This window comes from Phocoena phocoena, chromosome 16 (assembly GCF_963924675.1).
Source record: "Phocoena phocoena chromosome 16, mPhoPho1.1, whole genome shotgun sequence".
Lineage (NCBI taxonomy): Eukaryota > Metazoa > Chordata > Mammalia > Artiodactyla > Phocoenidae > Phocoena > Phocoena phocoena.
This window is the reverse complement of record NC_089234.1, coordinates 63,466,122-63,490,984: the sequence shown is the minus strand read 5'-3', so window position 1 is coordinate 63,490,984 and position 24,863 is coordinate 63,466,122. Positions and strand designations below refer to the sequence as shown.

The 24,863-nt window shown below is 37.0% G+C and overlaps 1 protein-coding gene across 5 annotated transcripts in view; it reads left to right on the top strand.

Annotated features, from left to right (window-relative positions):
* The window catches only part of TET1 (tet methylcytosine dioxygenase 1), a 126,528-nt gene extending 102,587 nt beyond the window's left edge, over positions 1 to 23,941 (top strand). For 2 of the 5 annotated variants that reach the window (XM_065893858.1, XM_065893856.1), the window contains 6 exons: positions 3,526 to 3,737; positions 8,352 to 8,502; positions 12,785 to 12,874; positions 14,784 to 14,921; positions 16,870 to 17,218; positions 22,487 to 23,499. In XM_065893858.1, coding sequence (XP_065749930.1) covers positions 3,526 to 3,737; positions 8,352 to 8,502; positions 12,785 to 12,874; positions 14,784 to 14,921; positions 16,870 to 17,218; positions 22,487 to 23,499 — 1,953 coding nt within the window. Of the gene's footprint in view, positions 1 to 3,525; positions 3,738 to 8,351; positions 8,503 to 8,861; positions 8,949 to 12,784; positions 12,875 to 14,783; positions 14,922 to 16,869; positions 17,219 to 22,486 lie in introns of all 5 variants that reach the window. The other 3 variants (XM_065893854.1, XM_065893855.1, XM_065893857.1) reach the window with 3 other exon arrangements.
* Positions 23,942 to 24,863: the final 922 nt, after the last annotated feature.

The following is a 24,863-nucleotide window of genomic DNA, read 5'->3' as shown; positions in this document are numbered from 1 at the left end:
ACACCATTCAACTTTATGTTTCTATGACTTTGAATATGATTTGTAAGTAAAATCATAAAGTGTTTGTCTTTTTATGACGGGCTCATTTCACTTTGAATTATGTCCTCAAGGTTCATCCATTTGCCACATGACAGGATTTCCTTACTTTTTTTTTTTTTTTTTTTTTTTTTTTTTTTTTTTTTGCGGTACGCGGGCCTCTCACTGTTGTGGCCTCTCCCGTTGCGGAGCACAGGCTCCGGATGCGCAGACTCAGAGGCCATGGCTCACGGGCCCAGCCGCTCCATGGCATGTGGGATCTTCCTGGACCGGGGCACGAACCCGTGCCCCCTGCATCGGCAGGCGGACTCTCAACCACTGTGCCACCAGGGAAGCCCTCCTTACTTTTTAAGTCTGAATAATATTCCTTTGTGTGATTCAATGAACATGGGTTTGCAAATATCTGTTTCAGACCTTACTTTCAATTCTTTTGGATAAATATTCAGAAGTGGGATTGCTTGGTCATATGGTAGTTCTATTTTTAATTTTTTGAGGAACTTCATACTGTTTTCCATGGCAGTTACACCGTTTTATAACCCCACCCACACATGTAGTGCTTTTAAGTTTTTTTACTTTGCTAGATGACTCATAATGTTGAGCATATTTTCGTATGCTCAACATCTGTTTGGATATTGTCTTGTGTTGAGCCTATTTAATTTTTTCAGCCAGTTTTCTACTTTGCTTTTATTACTCATTTGAGGAGGTTCTTTATATATTTGGGGTAAGAATAGTTTGTCGATTATATATATTGCAGCTATGTCTCCCACTGTATTGATTGCCTTTATACTCAATCTTTTGTTAGTTAATGCTTTTGATAAACAGAAGTTCTTAATTTTAATATATTCCAGCTTCTTAACTTTTTCCTTTAGGATTATTAAATTTGGTAATCTATTTTAGAATATTATACCTATTCCAGGTCTTGAAGGTGTTTTCTTCTAAAAACTTAATGATTATCTTTCATAGTTAGATCTAAAATATAACTTGTCACTCGTGTGAAGTAGGCATCAAGATTCTTTTTTTTTTTCCCATATGGATGTCTATCCAGTACCATTTATTGAAAGGCTGCTTTTTTGCATTTCACTGCAGTGTCAACTTCATCATACGTCAGGTGACCATATTTATATGGATCTGTTTTGTTCCATTGATTTCCTTATCTGTCACTGAACTAATACTAGAGTATCTTAATTACTACAACTTTACAGTAGATCTTGATACCTGGTAAATCACTTTCTCTGTCTTTGTTCCTTGTCACTTCTTGGTCCTTTGCATTTCCATATAAACTTTGCAACAAGTTTGTCAATTCCACCCCCAAACAAAACTAATTCTGGTAGAGTTTTTATATATATATATATATGTATGTATATGAATTTATTTATTTATTTTTGGCTGTGTTGGGTCTTTGTTGCTGCGCGGGCTTTCTCTAGTTGCAGTGAGCGGGGGCTACTCATTGCTGTGGCTTCTCTTGTTGCGGAGCACGGGCTCTAGACGCGTGGGCTCAGTAGCTGTGGTGCACCAGCTTAGTTGCTCTGCGGCATGTGGGATCTTCCCGGACCAGGGATCGATGCTGTATCCCCTGCATTGGCAGGTGGTTTCTTAAACCACTGTGCCACCAGGGAAGTCCCTCTGGTAGGGTTTTGATTGGAATTGTATCAAATCTGGAAACCAATTTCGGGGAAATTGACATCATTATAATAATTACTCTTTCATGAAAATGGTATCTCTCTTCATTTGTTTAGGTCTTCTTTAATTTCTTTTAATAATATTTTTATAGTTTTCAAAGGTCTTATACAGGTTTAATACTTGTCTTACTCCTTTTAGACTGCTATGAGAAAATATCAGACTGGGTGGCTTATAAACAACAGAAATTTATATCTCACAGTTCTGGGGTTTGGAACTTGAAGATCAGGGTGCCAGCATGATTGGTGATCCCTCCTCTCTTTGTGTCTTCACATGGTAAAAGGGGCTGCATAGCTCTGTGGGGTCTCTTTTATAAGAACACTAATCCCACTCATGAGAGCTTCCCCCTCATGACCTAATCACCTCCCAAAGGCCCCACCTATTAATACCATTGTTGGGATTTAGGATTTATTTTTTGAATTGGGGGTGGACATAAATATCCATATCATAGCAATACTTAAGCAGCTTATTAAACCTATATCTGAATTTAAAGACTCATTATGTTTAATTTTCCATTATTCACTGAAGGAAATACGCAAGATCTGACAAAGGCACAAATACAATGAATACAAAGCATTTTAGCATTTCCCACACAAAGACTGGATCACTATAACTTTGTTGGTGTGACAACATGAAGATTATCTGGTGTAATTTTGTTTGCTACAATATATCATTTTGCGTTTGAGCTTATTTGAAAGCAAATGTATTCTTATTTGGCTGTTAAAGGACATATAAATATAGAAAAAAATTTTAATATACGTAATTGTGTTTAGGGGGAAGGTCCTAAAGCCAACTCTACTCAAGGGATGCCTTGGTAGCAATGATTGTTAACCATCTGGAGTGACAGAAGAAAGTGATATTGGGTAACTAACATCTTAAGAAGTTTCATCTCAAGTTTTTGTAATATTATAGCAGCAAAAATAGAATATTAATTATGCTATTGGGTGCTCCATTCTCGTCACAGGGGTGGGCAGTGTCATCATTTACTGATTAATGTGATCAGTCTCACTGTAAATTTGTGATATATGGAGGGACTTTTAAACATAGTTGGATGGTTTTACATGATGTCAATATTTTAATGTAATTTAAAAAAATAAACACTAGGATAAACACTAGGACCACCGGGCAGTATTTTAAATACTTAGGAATCCTTTTTTAGCAACTCATGGTTATGATGCAGTGTAAGATAAAAGGATAAATATTCAAAATGAATTGTTGTAATTTGCATTCTCCATGTCAGGTAGACCACCTTAATCTTATGATAAGTTGGGTATGATAAATCCCTGTGATAGCATGGAAAGAAATCACAGGAATTGCAGGAGTATTGCTTTATGTATTAGTTATTCTATATGGCAAAACCATTTGCCCAAGGAAAACATCAATAAGTTTCCTCAGATGCTAAATACAGCACTCAGAGTTTATTTTTAATGCTGGGAGTACTAGGTTATTTCTATCTAGCTAGATTTGTCCTGTTGTGGCAATTATGGAAGAGCAGATGAGTTAATTAGGCTCTTTTCCATGGGATCTTCTGTTGTCTGTTTTGCAATACTGTATCAACAGTGAGATAAAACACAGACTGTTTCCACAGATTTCTGCCTGTTGTTTGTTAGTCAAGTAACCTTGGATACCCTGTGATGAGTTGTATGGAGGCAGCTAGTCTAACACCTGAAGGTCCTATAGGCTTCAACCCTTTAAGAAATAGTAATTTTTTAAAAGCTAGAATGTAATGATGCAGAGCTTTAAAAACAATATCCACTGCATTCAACATTAGGTTTCTTGTTTTCCATAAATGTATGCATTCTGCTTTGGCAGGTTTTAAGAAGAAGCAGCGATGAAGAGAAAGTTCTTTGTCTCGTTCGACAGCGTGCAGGCCACCACTGTCCAACAGCTGTGATGGTGGTGCTCATCATGGTATGGGACGGCATCCCTCTTCCAATGGCTGACAAACTGTACTCGCAGCTTACGGAAAGTCTAAAGTCATACAATGGTCATCCCACAGACCGAAGATGCACTCTCAATGAAAAGTAATCAAATCTGTTTTGTACTGTTTTGCCATTCAGTCTATTATATCATGTTAAATTAACTACCAACTACATATGTTATATGGGAGAACAGAATTTTAGGTATTGTGCAACTAAAGAGTGAACATTTCTTTAACGAGAGACTTGGTTTCATAGTGGGTTAAGACCATTTTAGGATATTCTCCTTTAGAATATTCTTTTCTTGCTTCTCTCTTTGGTACCTGATCCTTCTCACCCCTGGAGTCTGGAGGAGAGAGGTTTTTCTATAAAGGAACAGCTCCTCCATAAGGAATTGTACAATTTTGCATTTCGTATAGCACTGTAAGAGAATATCTGTTTTTCTACAGTTTTCCAATGTTGTCAAACTTGAGTTTTTGCCCATCTAATAGAGGATAAATGTCATCAGTTTACGTTGATTTGAATTTTTCATATTATGAATGAGTATTTTTTCATATGGTTAAGAGCATTTGCCATTTGTTTGTTTTTTATTTTTTAAATTTTGTTGACGTATAATTGATTTACAATGTTGTTTTTAATTTCTGCTGTACAGCAAATTGACTCAGTTATATATATATGTATATATATACATATTCTTTTCCATTTATGGTTTATCACAGGATATTGAATATAGTTCCCTGTGCTATGCAGGAGGACCTTGTTGTTTATCTATCCTATATCATAACAGTTTGCGTCTGCGAATCCCAAACTCCCAGTTCTTCACTCCCCCACCCCTTGGCAACCACAAGTCTGTTCTCTATATTTGTGAGTCTGTTTTTGTTTTGTAGGTTTATTCATTTGTGTCGTACTTTAGATTCCATATGTAAGTGATATCATATGGTATTTGTCTTTCTCTTTCTGTCTTACTTCACTTAGTATGATAATCTCTAGTTGTATCCATGTTGCTACAAATGGCATTATTTTGTCCTTTTTTTATGGTCAGCCATCTGTTAATTATTCTACCCCCTATTTCAAAAGGAGTGTTCATTTTTTCTCTCCCTTTGCGATTTAATTCTAAATGCTTTTGCCACTTTGATATTTGTCTTTTTACTTCTGCTATGTCACCTTTTGCACATTTTCTTTTTAATGTAATTTATTGTATCTATCTTTCCCCTTATTGTGTCTGAATTCTGAGCGGTATTTAAGAACATTTTTCTCTCACGTGAGTTATAGAATAATTCACCCATGTTTTCTTTTATTGTTGAAATTGGAAATTTTTAAAACATAAACCTCTGATGCATTTCAAATTTATGCTGGACAGAAGTGGGAAGAGGAGATCCATTTCTATTCTTTTTTCCATTTATCCCAATACTGCTTACTAAAGAGTACTTCTTTTCCCCTTGATTTGAAATACTACCTTATACAAAAACTGTATATAATGGAGTCCTCTCTTTTATTTGAATTCTGTATCACTGTCTGGTCTTTTCACGTACTAGTACCACATTTTTTAAGTTATAGAGGCATTATAATATATTTTAATATTTGGTAAGGCTAGCTCACTATTTTTGCTCTTTTTCAAGGCTTTCTTTGTTATTTTATGTTTGTGCTTCCAAATGAACTTTATAATCAATTTTCTAGTTTTAAGATAAATCTAATGGTAATTTTAATGGGATTGCATTAAATTAACTTAGAATAAACTGACATTGTTATGATATTGAATCTTCCACTCCCATAATATGATTTTTCTTTCCATTTGTTAAAGTTTACTTTTATGTTCTTCAAGAGTGTTTTGTGTAGTTTTCCTCATAAAGTTCTTTCTTTTTTAAAAGAAATGTCATTATACAAATTATAAACAAAATATATGTCATTCACTCTCTAACCTCCACACAAGATCATTTGTGTACCTTCCAGAACATTCCTTTATGTTTAAAATCATTTCATTATATTTTTGTTAATCTTCCTAATCCCAAGTATGTATACATCACTTATTTTTGAATTTTATTTTATTTGTTTTTTATATAGCAGTTGCTTATTACTTATCTATTTTATACATATTAGTTGTATACATCATTTTAATGCTTCTATTTTGTTATGTGGATTCACAATAATAAAATACCTCTTGTATAGAAACAGTTCTAAATGATATACATATAAACTTATTTTTCCCAAGAATTCATAAATAGTTTTATTCTATATCACTCAATGTAGATCCAGCCTATCACTTTAAAAAAATTTTATAATTACAGAAATGATGCAAGAATATTTCAGTGAACTCTTATATACCCCTTACCTAGATTCCACAAATGTTAACGGTTTGTTACATACACTTATACACATGGTCACACATACACATAAGCTTACATGTTATTATCATTATTGCTTTTCTATACTTTCTTTCAGAATAATTTGTGAACTAGTTGCAAACTTTATGACTTTTCCCCCTAAATAATACTTCACAGGGTGTTTTCTAAGAATGAGGACATTCTCTTACTTAACACCAGTACAATTATCAAAACCAGGAAGTTTCACTTAGATAAAATGCTATTCTCTAATTCAAATATCATCTATTCTCCAGTAATACTTCATACTAATTTTCCTCTACCCATGATTTATGGATGGAGTTGTTTTGTCTTTTGGGTCTCTTAATCCTTTTATCTGAGTCTTTTTTTGTGTTTCGTGGCATTTCCTTTTTGAAAAGGACAGGCTAATTTTGTAGACTGTTGCTCAATTTTGGATTGTAGGATTGTTTCTTCCTGATTTAATTCAATTCAGGAATTATTGGCAGGCCATAATATTAGGAGCTATTTTAAGTCTATTTGTCTCATCATTGGTGATGTTGACTGTTTAACAGAAACTTTTAGGTCTCACAGTTAAGAGTTAAACTACATTTTTCTACTTGTTTGGCAACTTCTTTGAAATTCTGCAATTTCAAATTTACCTTCTTTGATCCTATTTATATCCTATTTTTCTTCCTTTTCAAGTTATTGTAATCTTTTGCCCCTTTAAAAGTATATATTCCATCTTAGTAGAAGTTAGAATATTTGAACTATTCCTCCTTCCTTTTTTTCCTTCATAGTGTCTTAAATGATCCTTTTTACATTCAAATATATCAGGCATTTTCCTGACTTTCACAACTAAAAATACTTACAGTTTTTTTTTTTAAGATTTTATTTATTTTTGGCTGTGTCGGGTATTAGTTGCAGCACGTGGGATCTTCTTTGAGGTGTGCGGGATCTGTTGTTGTGCCACGCGGACTCTTCCTTGTGGTTCTCAGGCTTCTCTCTAGTTGTGGCGTGTGGGTCTTCTCTTCTGTAGTTGTGGCGCGCAGGTTCCAGAGCACATGGGCTCTATAGTTTGCGGCACGCCAGCTCCAGTTGAGGTGTGTGAGCTCAGTAGTTGTGGCACCCGGGCTTAGCTGCCCCGCAGCATGTGGGATCTTAGTTCCCTGACCAGAGATCAAACCCACATCCCCTGCATTGTAAGGTGGATTCTTTACCACTGGACCACCAGGGGAGTCCAAAAATACTTACAGTTTTGATCTCTAAATTTCTATATTCTTTTTACTCACTGTTTTTTAAAAACGTGTGTTTTTTAATTTAAGTAATTTTATTTTATCTATTTATTTTTGTCTGCACTGGGTCTTCGTTGCTGCGTATGGGCTTTCTCTAGTTGTGGCGAGCAGGGGCTACTCTTTGTTGCAATGCACGGGCTTCTCATTGCAGTGGCTTCTCTTGTTGTGGAGCACAGGCTCTAGGCTCGCGGGCTTCAGTAGTTGTGACATGTGGGCTCAGTAGTTTTGGCTCACGGCCTCTAGAGTGCAGGCTCAGTAGTTGTGGCGCACGGGCTTAGTTGCTCCGCGGCATGTGGGATCTTCCCGGACCAGGGATTGAACCCGTGTCCCCTGCATTGGCAGGGGGATTCTTAACCACTGCGCCACCAGGGACGTCCCTGTTTGTATTTTTAAGTCATATAAGTACTAATTCCATACTATTAGAAGTTTCAAGCATTATGCAACTAGGAACCACAAGGGTGTACGTTCCTTCTTTGGTTTCACATCTTTGTGTGTATGTTCTTATCATTGTCATCCTTAGTATAGAGTCATTTTGGGGTTTCAGAAATGCCCCCCAAGGTTATAAAATTACTCAGTCGCTGAATGAAACGAGCTTCCTCCTCAATTTTTTCTCATGACATTTATAAAGGCTTTCTTTAAAATTGACAAAGTGATTTCACATACAACACATATTATCCTTAATCAGTCCTCACAGGAGTATATCAATGTCATTTTACAAAGGAAGGATGAAGTCCAAAGAGATAATGAGATGCTTTAATTTTCACTTCTGACAGGAAACCAATCTTGGATTAAAATCCAGGCCCTTTATTTCCCTTCCTTGGACATCTCCAAGTCAAACAAGTTATGGATATGTCAGATCTGTATAGTTTGTTGCCTTTTATTTGTATTTACAATCTTGAACAAACATTTCAATTGAAGATTTAGTTATATTCAAGTGCAGTTAGCCTTGTGTTGTTAACATAACACTACTTTAAATAAGTAATAAAATAGATGTGTTAAAATCATTTCATTATCCATCTATACTTCTATAGTTATATGAACCTGAAATGTTCTATTTGAGGTATTGTCCTACTTTATCAGTTCATTCCCTTGCAATTACCATCTTACAGTCGTACCTGTACATGTCAAGGAATTGATCCAGAGACTTGCGGAGCTTCCTTCTCTTTTGGCTGTTCTTGGAGTATGTATTTCAATGGCTGCAAATTTGGTAGAAGCCCAAGTCCTAGAAGATTTAGAATTGATCCAAGTTCTCCCTTACACGTAAGTGTCCTTTTTACTTATGAATTGCACAATGAATATATAAGTACATTCCTTTAAAAATTTTTTTAATCGTAAAAAAATTAAATATTAACAAGTAGTGACAAAATAGTAACTATATGTATATATATATATATATATATATATATATGAAAATAGTTTAAAATTCTAAATAATGTAGGTAAAGTCTTTAACTATCAACCCAAATTCCAATTGTCCCTGGCTCCCTCCTTCTTCTCCCCTAACCCCAAAGAGAATCACTGTTAAAAAAAAATCTAGAATTTTATACCCAGCCAAAGTAGGAAGAATAAATAAAACTATTTGCCAACATTTCAAAGACTCAGTAAGTTTACTACCCACAGCACTACTATGAAAGAATTACTAAAGGACGTAATCCAGAAAGAAGATATATGAAACCGGAACCAATCTGTCCGGAACACGAGGCCATGGTGAGCAAAGAAATTAGTCAACCTTACTGTTAAGTTTAAATAAGTTGAGTACTTACATTTTTTTAATTGAAATAACAATAAGTATAATTCAATATTCTTATCAAATCAGGGGTGGGTAGGTAGTGGGAGGGGGTGGGGCACCTATATAAACTAAGTGTGGTAATGTTTTATGCTTTGTTTGGAGTTGGGAGGATTTAGATACTGATTAACTCCAAGATCAGTGTTTTTCAAACTTTGTGCTGTGACCACGAGTAAAAAACATTTTATAGTACAAACAACTATACAGGCATATATATATTCAAGTAAATAAATAAAACAAGACAATACTTCACCTTATTATATGTAGCAAAAATAATATTTAGATATTAAAAAGTTAATATGTCCTATATAGTTATTGCTGAGGATCACTATGATTCAGTAAAATATTTTTTATGAAATTTTATTTCTCTTTTAAATGCTAGTTTTGACCTACTAAACTGATTTCATGGCCCACTAAAGAGTCATGACCCACAGCTTGGAAAACACTGCTCTAGATATTGTCAGAAAAACATATTTGAGAAGTGTATGTTTAAAAATTTTTTAGATGAATATGAATAGAATTTATAACATTTGAACTAGTGGTGGAAAAAAAAATCCATTCATCAGTCAGCAAGGTTAGTTTAAAAAATCATTAGGGGCTTCCCTGATAGTGCAGTGGTTAAGAATCCGCCTGCCAATGCAGGAGACACGGGTTCGAGCCCTGGTTTGGGAAGATCCAACATGCCGCGGAGCAGCTAAGCCCGTGAGCCACAACTACTGAGCCTGTGCTCTAGAGCACACGAGCCACAACTACTGAGCCCGTGCGCCACAACTACTGAAGCCTGCGTGCCTAGAGTGCGTGCTCCTCAACAAAAGAAGAAGCAACCGCAGTGAGGAGCCTGCGCACCATACCGAAGAGTAGCCCCCGCTCACCGCAACTAGAGAAAGCCCTCGCACAGCAAGGAAGACCCGACGCAGCCAATACATACATACATACATACATACATACATACATACGTATAAATAAATAAATAATTTATTTAAAAAATCATTAGGATACAGGATAAATAGGAATCGATAAAACAGCAGGAATTAATCTAATTGTATCTATAATACAAGGAATATAACATACAAGGAAAGCTCAGAATAAATAAATAAAACCTTTAAAGAGGCAATCAAACTTATTTGGTTTTTCTAGAGTTCCCATTTACTGTAATAAAAGAAGGAAATGACTCTAGGCAGAGGACTATCCTTTGCAGATAAAGTACCTTAGAAGAAATCTGACAAGAAGTTTATCAGAACTTTAGGGAGAAAACTATAAAAATTGCTAAAAAGACATATAAAATACCTGATAATGAGAAGATACCACGTTCAAAGGTCAGAACACTTGATAATGAGATGTGAATTCTCCCTTAAAATTTTTTTTTCCAAATAAGTATCTGATAAAGCTGTTAGTATACAAATATATTTATATTGACATGACTGTTAACTTTTTATTCTATAACAAATAACTCTGTTATATAATGAATGTAAGGTCAGTTTTTGCTTATGGTTATTATTAATAATGAGTAATGTTTATGTAGTGTTTATAATACAGGAAGAAGCATTCCTCTTTCCAGGAACTGACAAAAGGCCAGTGAAGCACAGCAGGCAAGGGAAAGTGAGGTGCATAAAGCGACCTTGTAAACCATGTCAAGAATTTTGGAAGATCATTGAAGACTTTTAAGGCGGAGAGTGATATAATTAAACTTTTCTTTTTAAAAAGGGATCTCTCTGGCTGCTCTGTGGATTGGAGTTGGCCAAAAGTTGGTATAGCAAGATGGGCTAGCTTTGAGAACAGTCCAGGGAAGGAATACTAGTGACTTAGAATATGGCTGTGACAGAAGAAATGAAAAGCAGTGGTTGTTCTGGAAAGATTTTTTTTAATTAGGTACTATTCCTTGACATAGGATATGCTGAAACAGGACCAGGTTTATAGAAGGCAGATTATTAATTCAGTTTGGATGCATTGGCTTGGAGATTCCTAAGAGAAATCCAAGTGAGGTTGTCAGGTCATTAATAAGAACCTGAAGCTCAAGGGGTCATCTGTGGTCCAGGTGGTAATTGTAGGCATTGATGTGGAGAAGATGGTCCTAGAGATGAAGTACAGGGTGAGAAGGGCAGAGGGATGTAGGTGTGAGCCCCATTAGGTAAAGATCTGATAAGAAATCTCTATCTGACATATTCATTCTAATGAAACCATTAGAAAGTCAGGATTTTTACAATATGAATAAAGAACCTACATTCAAAAATGATACTAATAATCATCTATTTAAGTTTTATTTAATTAGCTTCTATTTGCCTACTTTATTTCATTTCCACATAATAAATGAGATATTCCATAAGATGACAAATTGCCCAGTCTGACTTGTGACACTGAATGATTCTTAATACTCTATTAGCAGTAAAACACAATTACCCCACCCAATATTTCAAGTGTTATAAAATATAATAAAGTCTTTTTAATAGGCATTTAAATAATAATTCCTAAGTTTTCCTCAAATTTATAATTAATGTGTGAGTATAGCTAGGAAGTGTTTTTAAAGTAGGGGTCTGACCTCCCTGACTATATTTATTAAGCTACATTGAGTAACAAATACATAATTAGACAGATGAATGGAACAGAGCAATCTAGATATAGACCCTATATATACATGAATATCCTTTTCAATGAAAGCACCAACATAAATGAGTAGGAAACCAAAAGGATTATCACTGATGCTTTGCAGTTGCCAAGACTGAGGCTTGTTAAAAAGCACTCAAGAATTAACTTCCTATGTCTATATTGGCTTTGGTTTTTATAATAGTCTGCTTCATACCAGAGGTGACCTGGTCCACATGAAGGCTTCCTTCCTGAGTTCTAGGCATCCACCAAATCTCAAATGAGGCGGAAGCCTTCAAACCTTCTTAAGTCCTTCATTCATCCTTGCTGTCAGTTCTCCGTCACTTGTCTTCCTTAGATGTGACTGATCATTTATCAAGTCTCTGACTTGGTTTAGGATATAATCATCTCTGAAAAACTACCACAATGGTTTTCCAACTATTGTTGCCAAAGGCTGCTTTCTCTCCTTCGAACCTCATGCTGTCATCAGTGACATTTTTAATATTCTTGTCATGACGGTTTTCCTTTGAAAAAATCTTACATGTTTCTACTGTCATTAGAATCTAGAATCTTGAAATGGTGTTAAGGCTTCTCCACAGTTCTATCAGATCTTCCTCAATTTATAGCCATTCCTGTGTAGAAAAGAAAACACTGGTTTTAGACAGCCCATTGCCTACTTATTACGTTTGAAGCTCTTAACACAGGATCTGATAACACAGTATGTGCCTTATGTGTGTTGCTCTCCCATCTCTGTTGTAGAAACTTGTTTCACTGTCAGAATTCTTCCAAGTCTCCACTTGTTAGCAGGAAAATTGTCTTGATTTACTTCAAGTGCCCTGTACTATTGAATAAATATGAAATATGGTTCTTGTTTTTAACAACATGAGCAGTTTTGCAACTTACCTCTAACACCAGTTAGATTTCTCATTAGCTGATAACATAGACTTTTAATTTCAAAAGACTAAATTCAAGCATAACAGTGACTAATAGTTTAGATTTTATGAAAACAATCCATGTCATTTTCTATGGTAGCTCTTTTATCTGGGTAAGTATGAACCATGCATCAACCACACATCAGCAATGATGTATAATTCATTTTCATCCGTTATATAATAAACTTATCACTCATCTTATATGTTATTATGAAACAACTTTTATGGACTGTCTCTTCCTATAGGAAAAAAACCTTGAAGATAATTTACAGAGTTTGGCTACAGAATTAGCTCCAATTTATAAGCAGTATGCTCCAGTTGCTTACCAAAACCAGGTATGTTTTGGTTTCTTATACAGTACTCTTAAACATGGTTGAAATTTATATCTAAACAATGTCATTGTTAATAGGAAATTTTTTCAAATCTGAACTTAATGTAGATCTTTTATCAGACAGCTTAAAAAATTGTCTAGCGTTTTTTTAAAAGTCTATTATGGGGCTTCCCTGGTGGCGCAGCGGTTGAGAGTCCACCTGCCGATGCAGGGGACACAGGTTTGTGCTCCGGTCCGGGAAGATCCCACATGCCGCGGAGCGGCTGGGCCCGTGAGCCATGGCCGCTGAACCTGCGCTTCCGGAGCCTGTGCTCCGCAACAGGAGAGGCCACAACAGTGAGAGGCCCGCGTACCGCAAAAAAAAAAAAAAAGTCTATTATGGCAATTGAATTAAATCTCCAGAGTGACAAAGTTATGATTGTTTCTAGGAATAAAACTTATAAAAGCAGAAATGCATCATCAAGAAAGTAATTGGGAAGTGGTGGAGATGGGGAGATGTTGGTCAAGGGGTACAAACTCCCACCTATAAGATAAATACGACCTGAGGGGGGCTTCCCTGGTGGTGTAGTGGTTAAGAATCCGCCTGCCAATGCAGGGGACACGGGTTCGAGCCCAGGTCCGGGAAGATCCCACATGCTGCGGAGCAAAAAAGCCTGTGCGCCACAACTACTGAGCCTATGCTCTAGAGCCTGCGAGCCACAACTACTGAAGCCCACGAGCCACAACTGTGGAAACCCGTGCACCTAGAGCCCATGCTCTGAAGCAAGAAAAGCTACTGCAATGAGAAGCCCGCGCACTGCAACGAAGAGTAGCCCCCGCTCACTGCAACTAGAGAAAGCCTGCGCACAGCAACAAAGACCCAACACAGCCAAAAATAAATAAATAAATAAATTTATTAAAAAAATATATATGACCTGGGGATCTGGGTGCCCAGCTTGGTGGCTATAATTAACAATACTATATTATATACTTAAATGTTTTAAAGACATCCTAAATGTTACTTCTACACACCAAATAATCATAATTATGTGAACAGATTGCAATGTTCACTAACCTTATTGTGGTAATCATTTTGTAATCCATGCATGTATCTAATCATCACATTGTATACCTTAATCTTACATATGTTGTATGTCAGGAATACCTCAATAAAACTGAGTTGGGGGAACACATTGTTTTAAAAAAGAAAAGGAAAAGACCACCACAGATTGGGAGAAAATAATTGCAAATCATATATCAGAGAATGGAGAAAATAAGTGTGTAAAATACCTAATTTTAAACATAGGGAATTCCCTGGCAGTCCAGTGGTTAGGACTCTGTGCTTTCACTGCCGAGGGCCTTGGTTCAATCCCTGGTTAGTGAGCTAAGATCCTGCAAGCAGAGTGGCGCAACCAAAAACAAAAACAGAAACATAACCAGAAGTCCATATTTTTTTTAATATTTAATAAAAATTAAAATATTTATTTGTATTATCATGAATAACAAGCTCTCTGTTAAATTCCAACCTTTCATTTAAAAAAGTTATTAATTTACTTTCTATACTGGTTCATGAATATATATGTACATCTACTTTATATAGACATTGAAAACTAGATACATGATCAAAGCACTGTATTATTCTTTCTTCCTAATGAAATATTTCAGGCTACCGTTCTTGTTTATCTACCCCCAGCAGGTATTAATGCCCTCACCTTGCCTTCAGTGATTGCCACTTTAATCCATGTAGTCTCAAATTCTTTACCCTGAATATTACTAAACTAGACAATCACTAAAATAATATACTGTAGTGTCAGATATCTCTGAAATTATAAAGTGTAATTAACTCATAAACTTTATCAGAAAGTGAGTTTTACTCTTTATTGAAGGTGATTCTTTCTATCTCTTAAAACCATGGGTCATACATTATTTTTCAGGTGGCGCTTGAACACGCTGCTCAAGAATGTCGGCTTGGCAAGAAAGAAGGTCGTCCTTTCTCTGGGGTCACCGCTTGCCTAGACTTCTGTGCCCACCCCCACAGGGACATTCACAACATGAATAATGGGAGCACGGTGGTATGTACCTGGGTGGCTTTTGATTCTAAAGGCTCCATCACTGTACATTCAAGCTGAGGTCTTTAAGGATGATTATTGTGACAAATCCTATTTTATGTCTGTTCCACATAGTATATATCGATAGTGCTCCCAAAAAGTTACAGAACCAGCCTGAAATACTTTGTTGAAAGTCTTGAATTATACATTTAATTGTGGTAGGTTTGTTGGGATGTAGAACTACATGATTATTCAAAGCAACCATTCTGTGCTGTCAGACTGGTAGATAGGAAGTTAAGCAGCTTACTCTTTCCTGCCATCTGTACTTCGGGTTGTTTGTGAGGGAACCGTGCCAAATTTACTATCCTTTTTATTAATATTGGTTCTTAGTGCTCGTATGTAGAAATATTTAGAAGAAATATTTGCACATATATGTGCATACTATGTTTATAGCCGTGAAAAGAATCACATGCCCATAAAAAGAAGTCAATCAAGATGATCTTAAATTAAGGAGAAGACCACAGGAAAAATCGTGCAATAGTCCTTTTTTTTTTTTTTTTTTTTTTTTATGCGTTACGCGGGCCTCTCACTGTTGTGGCTTCTCCCGTTGCGGAGCACAGGCTCCGGACGCGCAGGCTCAGCGGCCATGGCTCACGGGCCCAGCCGCTCTGCAGCACGTGGGATCCTCCCGGACCGGGGCACGAACCCGTGTCCCCTGCTTCCGCAGGCGGACTCTCAACCACTGTGCCACCAGGGAAGCCCCCAATAGTCCTTTTATAAGGGAAATGAGTTTGCTTGTAGTAGTTCTCTTCTTACCTAGTAAAACAGATTAATAGAGAGTGATTACCTCTATTTCTGCACTACACGATTTTGGCCTCTTAGAAGACATAGCTATGATTATTACATTCTGATTGGAAGTGTACCGTCTGATCCATCAAAAGGCAGCCTTCCTTCCTTATTTGCTCAGTGAGGTCTATCAGTAACAGATTAAGGAGCCAAAACAACTTTTTCCCTATCACACCTTTTCACTGATGTTGCCTATGGTCTCTGAGACCAATGTTATTTCCAAATGCTGAAATTTTATACATCCATCCAGATGAATCTTAGCCAAAGAGTGATTCAACATCATGCTTGGCTAGTACATTTTATGTGAGCTGCTCTTCATTAGAGAATATTAGTGATCAGGTTGGATTAGGTTCAGAGTGAAACTAAGTTTTAGTCCCTCTTCTCATGTTTGTTTGTTTAATTATTTATTTACTTTTGGCTGTGTTGGGTCTTTGTTGCTGCGCGAGGGCTTTCTCTACTTGAGTCAAGCGGGGGCTACTCTTCGTTGCGGTGTGCGGGCTTCTCATTGCGGTGCCTTCTCTTGTTGTGGATCACGGGCTCTAGGTGCACAGGCTTCAGTAGTTGTGGCACGTGGAATCAGTAGTTGTGGCACACGGGCTTAGTTGCTCCGCGGCATGTGGGACCTTCCCGGACCAGGGCTCGAACCCATGTCCCCTGCACTGGCAGGTGGATACTTAACCACTGTGCCACCAGGGAAGTCCACATTATTTAAGTATTAAGAAATAGTGTGATTTATAAGCTAAAGTAATATCTTTTTATTAGCTAATATTTAATATGAAGGTAGTGAACAATTCAGTGACTGTTCCTTAACTTAGACAATGAAATAAGATGGAATGTAACAAAGAAGGTGACTTAAAATATTATAAAATGCATAAACATGTATAATATGTACTTACAAAATCAACTCAACATTATACTGGTCTGCTTACAAACAGTTGATAAGTTATTCAAATTGAAAAGCATTGAGTGGCTTGATATATAAAATATTTTTCCAAAATGAATGAATATACCAGCAGTAACCAACTGAAAACAGTTCCCTTTCACAATGGCAACAATAAGAAGGTAGGAATATCTATTATGAATGTGCAGGATCTCTAGTTCCCATTTCATGTTTTCTTCCTATCAGGTCTGCACTTTAACACGAGAAGATAACCGCTCATTTGGTGTTATTCCTCAAGATGAGCAGCTGCATGTACTTCCTCTTTATAAACTTTCAGACACAGATGAGTTTGGCTCAAGGGACGGAATGGAAGCCAAGATCAAATCTGGGGCCATCATGGTCCTCGCACCCCACCGCAGAAAAAGAACACGATTTACTCAGCCAGTTCCTCGTTCTGGGAAGAAGAGAGCAGCAATGATGACAGAGGTTCTCGCACATAAGATAAGGGCTGTGGAAAAGAAATTTATTCCTCGAATCAAGCGGAAGAATAATTCAATGACAAACAACAGTAAGGCTTCATCGCTGCCACTTTTAGGTAAGGCTTATTGAGCCTGATAATTTTCTGTGCACAACTTTCACTGGCAGTTCAGTTTGCACTTGTCTTTGCATCTTATTTTTCTTTATTGTTTTTGCCACTCTCTTAGGAGTGAGGCATTATTTTATTTTATTTATTTTTTTTTTTTTTGCGGTATGCGGGCCTCTCACTGTTGTGGCCTCTCCCGTTGCGGAGCACAGGCTCCGGACGCGCAGGCTCAGCGGCCATGGCTCACGGGCCCAGCCGCTCCGCGGCATGTGGGATCTTCCCGGACCGGGGCACGAACCCGCGTCCCCTGCATCGGCAGGCGGACTCTCAACCACTGCGCCACCAGGGAAGCCCGTGGAGTGAGGCATTATGAAAAGAAAAACTTTAGATCAGATATCTACCAATCAAGTTAGCCAATTATTTTTATATAGTTTGTTTAGAGTTTAAACTAAAACAGTGAATATATTTCTATGTACTTGCCAAAATTAAAAGCCAACAAAAAGGTGACCCATCAGTATTTCTTGGTATTTTTTTCTCTATTTTTATTCTTTTTTTTTAAAAAAAAGCAAAAACGAAACATGTTCTTATTGTTTGTTCCCCAGCTATTTTGAAGCAAAGCCCCTTCTCAGCATACATAAAATGACATCACTTCCTTGAAGTCTTACTTCATCAGCTTTTTTTTTTTTTTTCTTCTTCATCAGCTTTAGCATCAGTTTAAGTAGTCCATTCAACAAATATTACTGGGCACTACTTTGACCTGTTCGAGGTATCGGAAATGTAGCAGTGAATAAGAGGGAACATAGTGCTGTGAAAGAATTCCATTTGAATAGGGTTGTCAAAAAAGGATTCACTGAGAATGAGGCATTTGAGCAAAGTCCTAAAGGAAATGAGGATCAGCAATGTTTTTTATTTGGAGAAATAGCATTCCAGGTAGAAGAAGTGGCAAGTGCAAAGTTCAGGAGATGGGAATTTACCTTGAATACTTGATGTAAGCAAAGAGGCCAGTATGGTTGGTGCACAGTGTGAAATGGGGAGAATTGTAGGATGTGAGATCAGAGAGGTAAGAGGGGCATCTGAGCCATTTATCTTGGGCTTTGTAGATTGCTGTCAAGACTTTGGCCTATATTTGAGTGAGAAATAGAGAAGGGCTATAATCTGACTCAAACCTAACATCCCAGTTACTGGATTGAAACTAGAGTCAAGTGGGGTAGAGAATAGAATAGTAGGGTGATCATAAACAGGCTATCCTAACAACTCAAGAAAGAGATGATGGAGCTTGGACCATAGTGACTAGTGAGGAGGACAGGAGAAATGTCTGATTCTGGATGTTTTTAAGGTAGAGTCAATGGGACTTCTTTTCTTTTTTTTTTTAAATTACTGTATTTTATTTATTTATTTTTGGCTGCGTTGGGTCTTCGTTTCTATGCACAGGCTTTCTCTAGTTGCAGGCAGTGGGGGCTACTCTTCGTTGTGGTGAGTGTGCTTCTCACTGTGATGGCTTCTCGTTGCGGAGCACAGGCTCTAGGCACGTGGGCTTTAGTAGTTGTGGCTTGCAGGCTCTACAGTGCAGGCTCAGTAGTTGTGGTACACGGGCTTCATTGCTCCGTAGCACGTGGGACCTTCCTGAACCGGGGATCGATGCCGTGTCCCCTGCATTGGCAGGTGGATTCTTAACCACTGTGCCACCAGGGAAGTCCTGGGGATTTCTGATAGATTTAAGTCTGGAGTGTGGACCAAAAAAAGTGTCAAGATTTACCCTGATGTTATTGGCTGGAAGAAACTGGAAGGATGGTTAAACCACCAAAGAGGAACAGATTTGGCAAGATAAAGAGGGAAATCAGAGGCCCACTTTTGGACATGGTAAAAGTTCGAGACACCTGTAGACATTCAAGTCTAGATGTTAGGTAAGCAGTTGAATAAGAGTGTAATTCAGAGAACAGGTTCAGACTGGAGATAAAATTTAAGAGGTCAACTGGATAGAGATGGTATTTGAAGCCTTGAGTGTGAATGAAATCACAGAGAAGGAGGTGAAAAGGAAATTTGATCGAGGACAAATCCTGGGAATTTTCAATTTGTAGAGGTTTCAGAGATGTGGACAAACCAGCAAGAGAGACTTAGACTGGGAAGGTGTGGTGTGGTAGGCGTGAAACCACAGAGAGGAGTGATCAGCCCTGTCAAATGCTGCTCCTGTGGCAAGTGAGAGGAAAACTGAGATTTTATCTTTACATTTGAAGACGACTGCTAGAGCAGGGTGCAGAACAGTGGTGAGAATGAAGGAAGTAGGTTTATAGGGAAATGGGAGAGAAATGGAAGACATGCATGTTGGCTATAAAGGGGGTCAACTGAATGGAGTGAAGGTTATAGAGTTGAGGGTTTTTTCCTTAAATGGAAATTTTAAAAAAGGTACAAAGTGAGTGAATTACATAATGAATTCCACTTCCCTCATAGACTCCTAGTTTAAAAGTTTTTCAATACATAGCCATTCTGCGTCATCTATACCATTACCTAGGCCACATGGGTATGAAAATATAAAGATATGATTTGTGCAGTTTTTTGTTGTTGTTTTTTTTTTTTGGTAACAAATTGTAGAAGTCATATCTTACCCACTGAATCATCTTCTATGTGTCACTAAAAGAGAAGGAATCTTTATACCCACAGTACCTAAGAAAAGCAAACAAAAATCAAATAACGCCTTAATACCAGTCAGTGTTCAAATTGCTCCACTTGTCTCCTAATTGATTTTTTGTCTTTTACATTTGGTTTGTTTAAATCAGTATCCAAACGAGGTCACACATTATATTTAGTTGATATGTCTCCTATACATTTTTTTTTATTTAAAGCTTGCTTTTCTTCTTTTCCCTCATTTTTTCATTATAGCAGAAACCATTGTCCATAGAGGCAAATTCAACTTCAGTTTAAAAAAAAAAAATTACTATGGCCAGAACAGTATCTGTGATTTATATACTCCTATTTCTTCACATCAGGAAGTACATAGTGTTTGGTGTGTCTTTTTGTGATGTTAAGACTAGGTCAAGGGACTTCCTCAGAGGTCCAGTGGTTAAGACTCAGCGCTTCCACTGCAAGTGGTGCGGGTTCGATCCCTGGTAGGGGAACTAAGATCCCACATGCCGCATAAAGAAAAAAGACTAGGTCAGGTGTTGTTAACCTAATTGACTGATTATAATGTTCCCTAACAGCTTTCTACCTAATGGTTTTAGAAACACTTATGGTCATATTACATGTTCTTTATTTCATTAGGAGTTTGTCATTCTTTTTCCACTTTTTAAATCTTCTTTTAAAAAGAAATTGTCCTTGTAATAACTTGTTAATTCTGAGGTATGGGTGATTAAAGAAATCAGAATGAATGCTTAGCTATTTGCCTTTATTCACCAGTGTTAACAAAACAAGTTAGTTCCCAAGCGTCTTCCAGTGTGATCAATTGTTTTTCTTTTTTTTTTTAATTTAGTATCATTTTGAACTTATGTCTTTTTTAACATAGTTTATATTTCAATGTATATTAAGAAGGGTTTTTTTTTCCCACTATATTTGAAAATGCTTTAAAATCTTCAAATTCATATGCTTTCATTCAAATTCCTGTCTTGGATCAGTAGAAACACTTCAAGGTGGCTTCTGATTCTTTTGTCATGACCCCGATTTTCTTTGGTAACTTCCTTAGTTTCTGTTCTGACAAGATGTTCCAGGTTCCTCTTATGTAATCCTGCCCCATATCTAAAATCAGCCATTCCTCCAAGGAGCCTAAAAAATAAAAAAACACTATTAATTTAAACTGACATTCAAACTAAGAATTACAGTGTATTCTTTAACTTCTTTGATTTTTATATTTTTAAGAGAAGTTGTTTGTTTAAGATGAGACAACTGACTGTGCAGACATTTATATAACACTGAGAAAGATTCAATAGAGATAGTGAAGAGGCAAGGCAAGGGACAATTATCATTCCTTTTTGCTTGTAGTTCCACTTTACAGATATTTAATTTAGGTTTATTTTAAGATTCACATATCTGGTTCCATGCTGCTTGTAAACAGTAGTCATAACATTTTCATCTTTGTGTCATTTCCTAATAGCATCTTTACATGCTATTCTTTTATATATATATATATAGAGAGAGAGAGAGAGAGATACCTTATTAGTAGCCAAATGCACAATATTTGGCCTAAAACTTCTTGTCCTTTTGTAATATTACCCATGAAAGCTTTTTTACAGGTTTTTCCAATTAAATAAAAGACTCATCATATTTTAAATCTTTCCTTCCTGTGAGTTGTACTTTGTTGACAACTTAACCTCTAAAATAGTAGATGCAGCCACAGATAGTAGCACAGATTTCTTGATATACCACTCCTCGGGTCCTGTATATAAGTTCTCTTTAGACATGAGAATTATTGTGTCTCCAGGTTATATCATCTGAGGGAAAATTGCAGATCTTCTGAATTAGATAAATGTTTACTATTATATTAATTATTTTAAAACAAGACAACTTTGCTATTTCTTGGTCCTTAAAATCTACTACTTTTGCCTTGCAAACATTTTATTAGAACATCAAAACAGGGAGAATGTCCTCAAGAAAAATGTTTTCATTTGATGTTAGGTTTGTGTGGATATGTCAGAGCAGATGGCCCACCTTTTGTCCAATGTCATAATAATGATCTACCTACTTGGTGAGAAAGAAACAGAGCTTAAATGCACTTGTTCTGAGGGGTAGGAATAGCTTATTTATGTGACTTTTCTTTGCCTAATAATTAACTTTGCCGGTTATGATGCTTTCATTACTCAGAAATCTTTATAAACTGTTACTTTCTTAACATTTTCAAAAATGAGATCATGCAATACCTAAAATGTATCTAAACAGCTCTTTGGGGAGTGAAATATTGCTCTTGGTCACCATGTTATCACTGGCGCTGTATTCTGATGTATGGTTTTAATATTTGCTTCATAGCCAATTGGTTCATTTCCAATATCTTACCATTTTAGACAATGGATATCCTTCTGGCTAAATTTGTGAACTTATTTATGATTATTTCCAAAGTAAATAATTTTTTAAGAAAAAAATGTTGGGTGAAAAAGCGTACGTAAACTACCTACAATTTTTAACGTGTGCATATGTCAGGCTTAAAGTAAATAGAACAAAACTGGCCAAATTGCCACCATCAGTGTTCCGTTCTATTATTCTCTGTACATCTCTTTAAAAATACTGTTTAAAGACAACAGCTACCAAAAGTAGTTTGTATTTATCTTCACATTTGGTGTCCTTTTCTCTGTTTAGGGAATAAAACAGAGACTGTGCAACCTGAAATAAAAAGTGAAACTGAACCCCACCTTATCTTCAAAGGTTCGGACAACACTAAAACCTACTCACCGACCCCATCCATTCCTCACCCAGTGAAAGAGGCACACTTAGCTCCAGGCTTCTCCTGGTCCCCTAAGACTGCTCCGGTCCCAACAGTTCCTTTTAAGAATGATGCATCAGTTTCGTACGGGTTTTCAGAAAGAGGTAGCAATCCCCACTGCACAATGCCTTCTGCAAGACACAGTGGTGCTAACGTAGCTGCTGAGGAGTGTGCTGAAATTGCACAGCCTGGTGAAATGGTTCCTCTTTCCACCTTGTCTACTCCCATGACAGATTCCCCGGCTTATTCTGAGCCTCCCACTGGTCCATCTGAGCAGCTAACTTCTGATCAGCCAAACCAGCAGCCCCCGTTCATCCCTTCTCCTCATGAACTTGCTTCTTCTCTGGCGGAAGAAGACGAGCAGCATTCTGAAGCAGATGAGCCTCCGTCAGATGACCCCCTATCAGACGACCCCCTGTCACCTGCTGAGGAGAAACTGCCCCACATTGTTGAGTATTGGTCAGACAGTGAGCACATCTTCCTGGATGCCAATGTTGGTGGGGTGGCCATAGCGCCCGCCCACGGCTCTGTTCTGATCGAGTGCGCCAGGCGAGAGCTTCATGCCACGACTCCTGTCGAGCACCCCAACCGGAATCACCCTACACGCCTCTCTCTTGTTTTCTACCAGCACAAAAACCTGAATAAGCCCCAACACGGCTTCGAACTAAACAAGATTAAGTTCGAGGCGAAAGAAGCAAAGAATAAGAAAACTAAAGCCTCCGAGCAGAAAGACCAGGCAGCTAACGAGGGTCCTGAACTGTCCCCTGAAGTTAATGAATTTAACCAGATTCCTTCCCACAAAGCGTTAACATTAACCCATGACAATGTTGTCACCGTGTCCCCTTATGCTCTCACACATGTTGCGGGGCCCTATAACCATTGGGTCTGAAGGTTTTTCTCCCCTTCTTAATGCCTTTGCGAGTGCAGTGTATTTTTTCAAGGTGCTCTTAAAAGAAAGTCATGTTGTCGTTTACTATATCTTCATCTCACCCATTTGAAGGCTGAGGTAAAAAAAAAAAAATTGGGGGGTGGGTATTTCTTAACTGTGACTATATTTTGACAATTGGTAGAAGGTGCACATTTTAAGCAAAAATAAAAGTTTTATAGTTTTAAATACATAAAGAGATGTTTTGGTTAGGTGTTAACCTTGGTAGAATCACTCAGTTTGGTGCTTTAAATTGTTTACTATGAAACGAGTCATTTTTAGAGGATTTTAACAGGTTCATGTGCTATGATGTAAAATTAAGACACAGTGTTAACTCTACACAGCTTCTGGTGCTTAACCACATCGACACAAAAATAAGCTGAATTATTATTTCATGGTGCCATTGTTCTAACATCTTCCAATCATTGCTAGAAACTCGGCATATTCCTTTGAAATAAACCAATGAAATGTTTTCTCTCTTAAAATCTCTCTCCTGTATAAAATAATTCATTATTGTTGGTGATGGTTGGAGGCTGTTCATAAATTGTAAATATATATTTTAAAAGCACTTTCTATTTTTAAAAGTAACTTGAAATAGTATAGTATAAGAATCCTATTGTCTGTTGTTTGTGCATATTTGCATACAAGAGAAATCATTTATTCTTGCTGTGTAGAGTTCCATCTTGTTACCTGCAGTATGTATTTTAATCATGTATATGGTTTGTATTTAAATGAGTCCTTTCTCATTCAAAGATTAGCTACTTATATAAAATAGTTAGGTCATGCAAAAATGGTTAATTCTCTCTAAAATTGGAATTAGGAAGCATATTACCAATATTGATTAACTTTTCTTTGGAACTAAATAAGAATGGTCTCTTCTGATTTATTGAACAACAATGGCCCTAATTTACTTTCACCCCAGCTTTCTCAATATAATTCATGGAAGGTGTTTCCAAAAGGAGATGAGGCATAACAGGATTCTGAAGAGTCAAATGCTTCTAAAGTTTCAAGGTGATAAAATACAAAAATTAAGTAGCAAGAACCTTATCCACCCCATATTGCCTTATTCATTCTGAAAGTCATTCTGCTCCAGAATAAGAATAAATGTCCTGTAGAAATATTTTGAAAGTAAATTCCCTATCATCATCATCACACACACCCCCACACGGTAAACAAACAGTAGGAATGGTATTATAAGCGTGGTTTGTCCATTAAGAGCTAATCCAAAGTAGTTCATCTAAGTATATTGTTCTGGGGAAATGTTAACTCATGTTCTTCTAGGTAATGGGAAAATAGGCATTCCATTTACTTTAGTTCCTCCCCCCCCC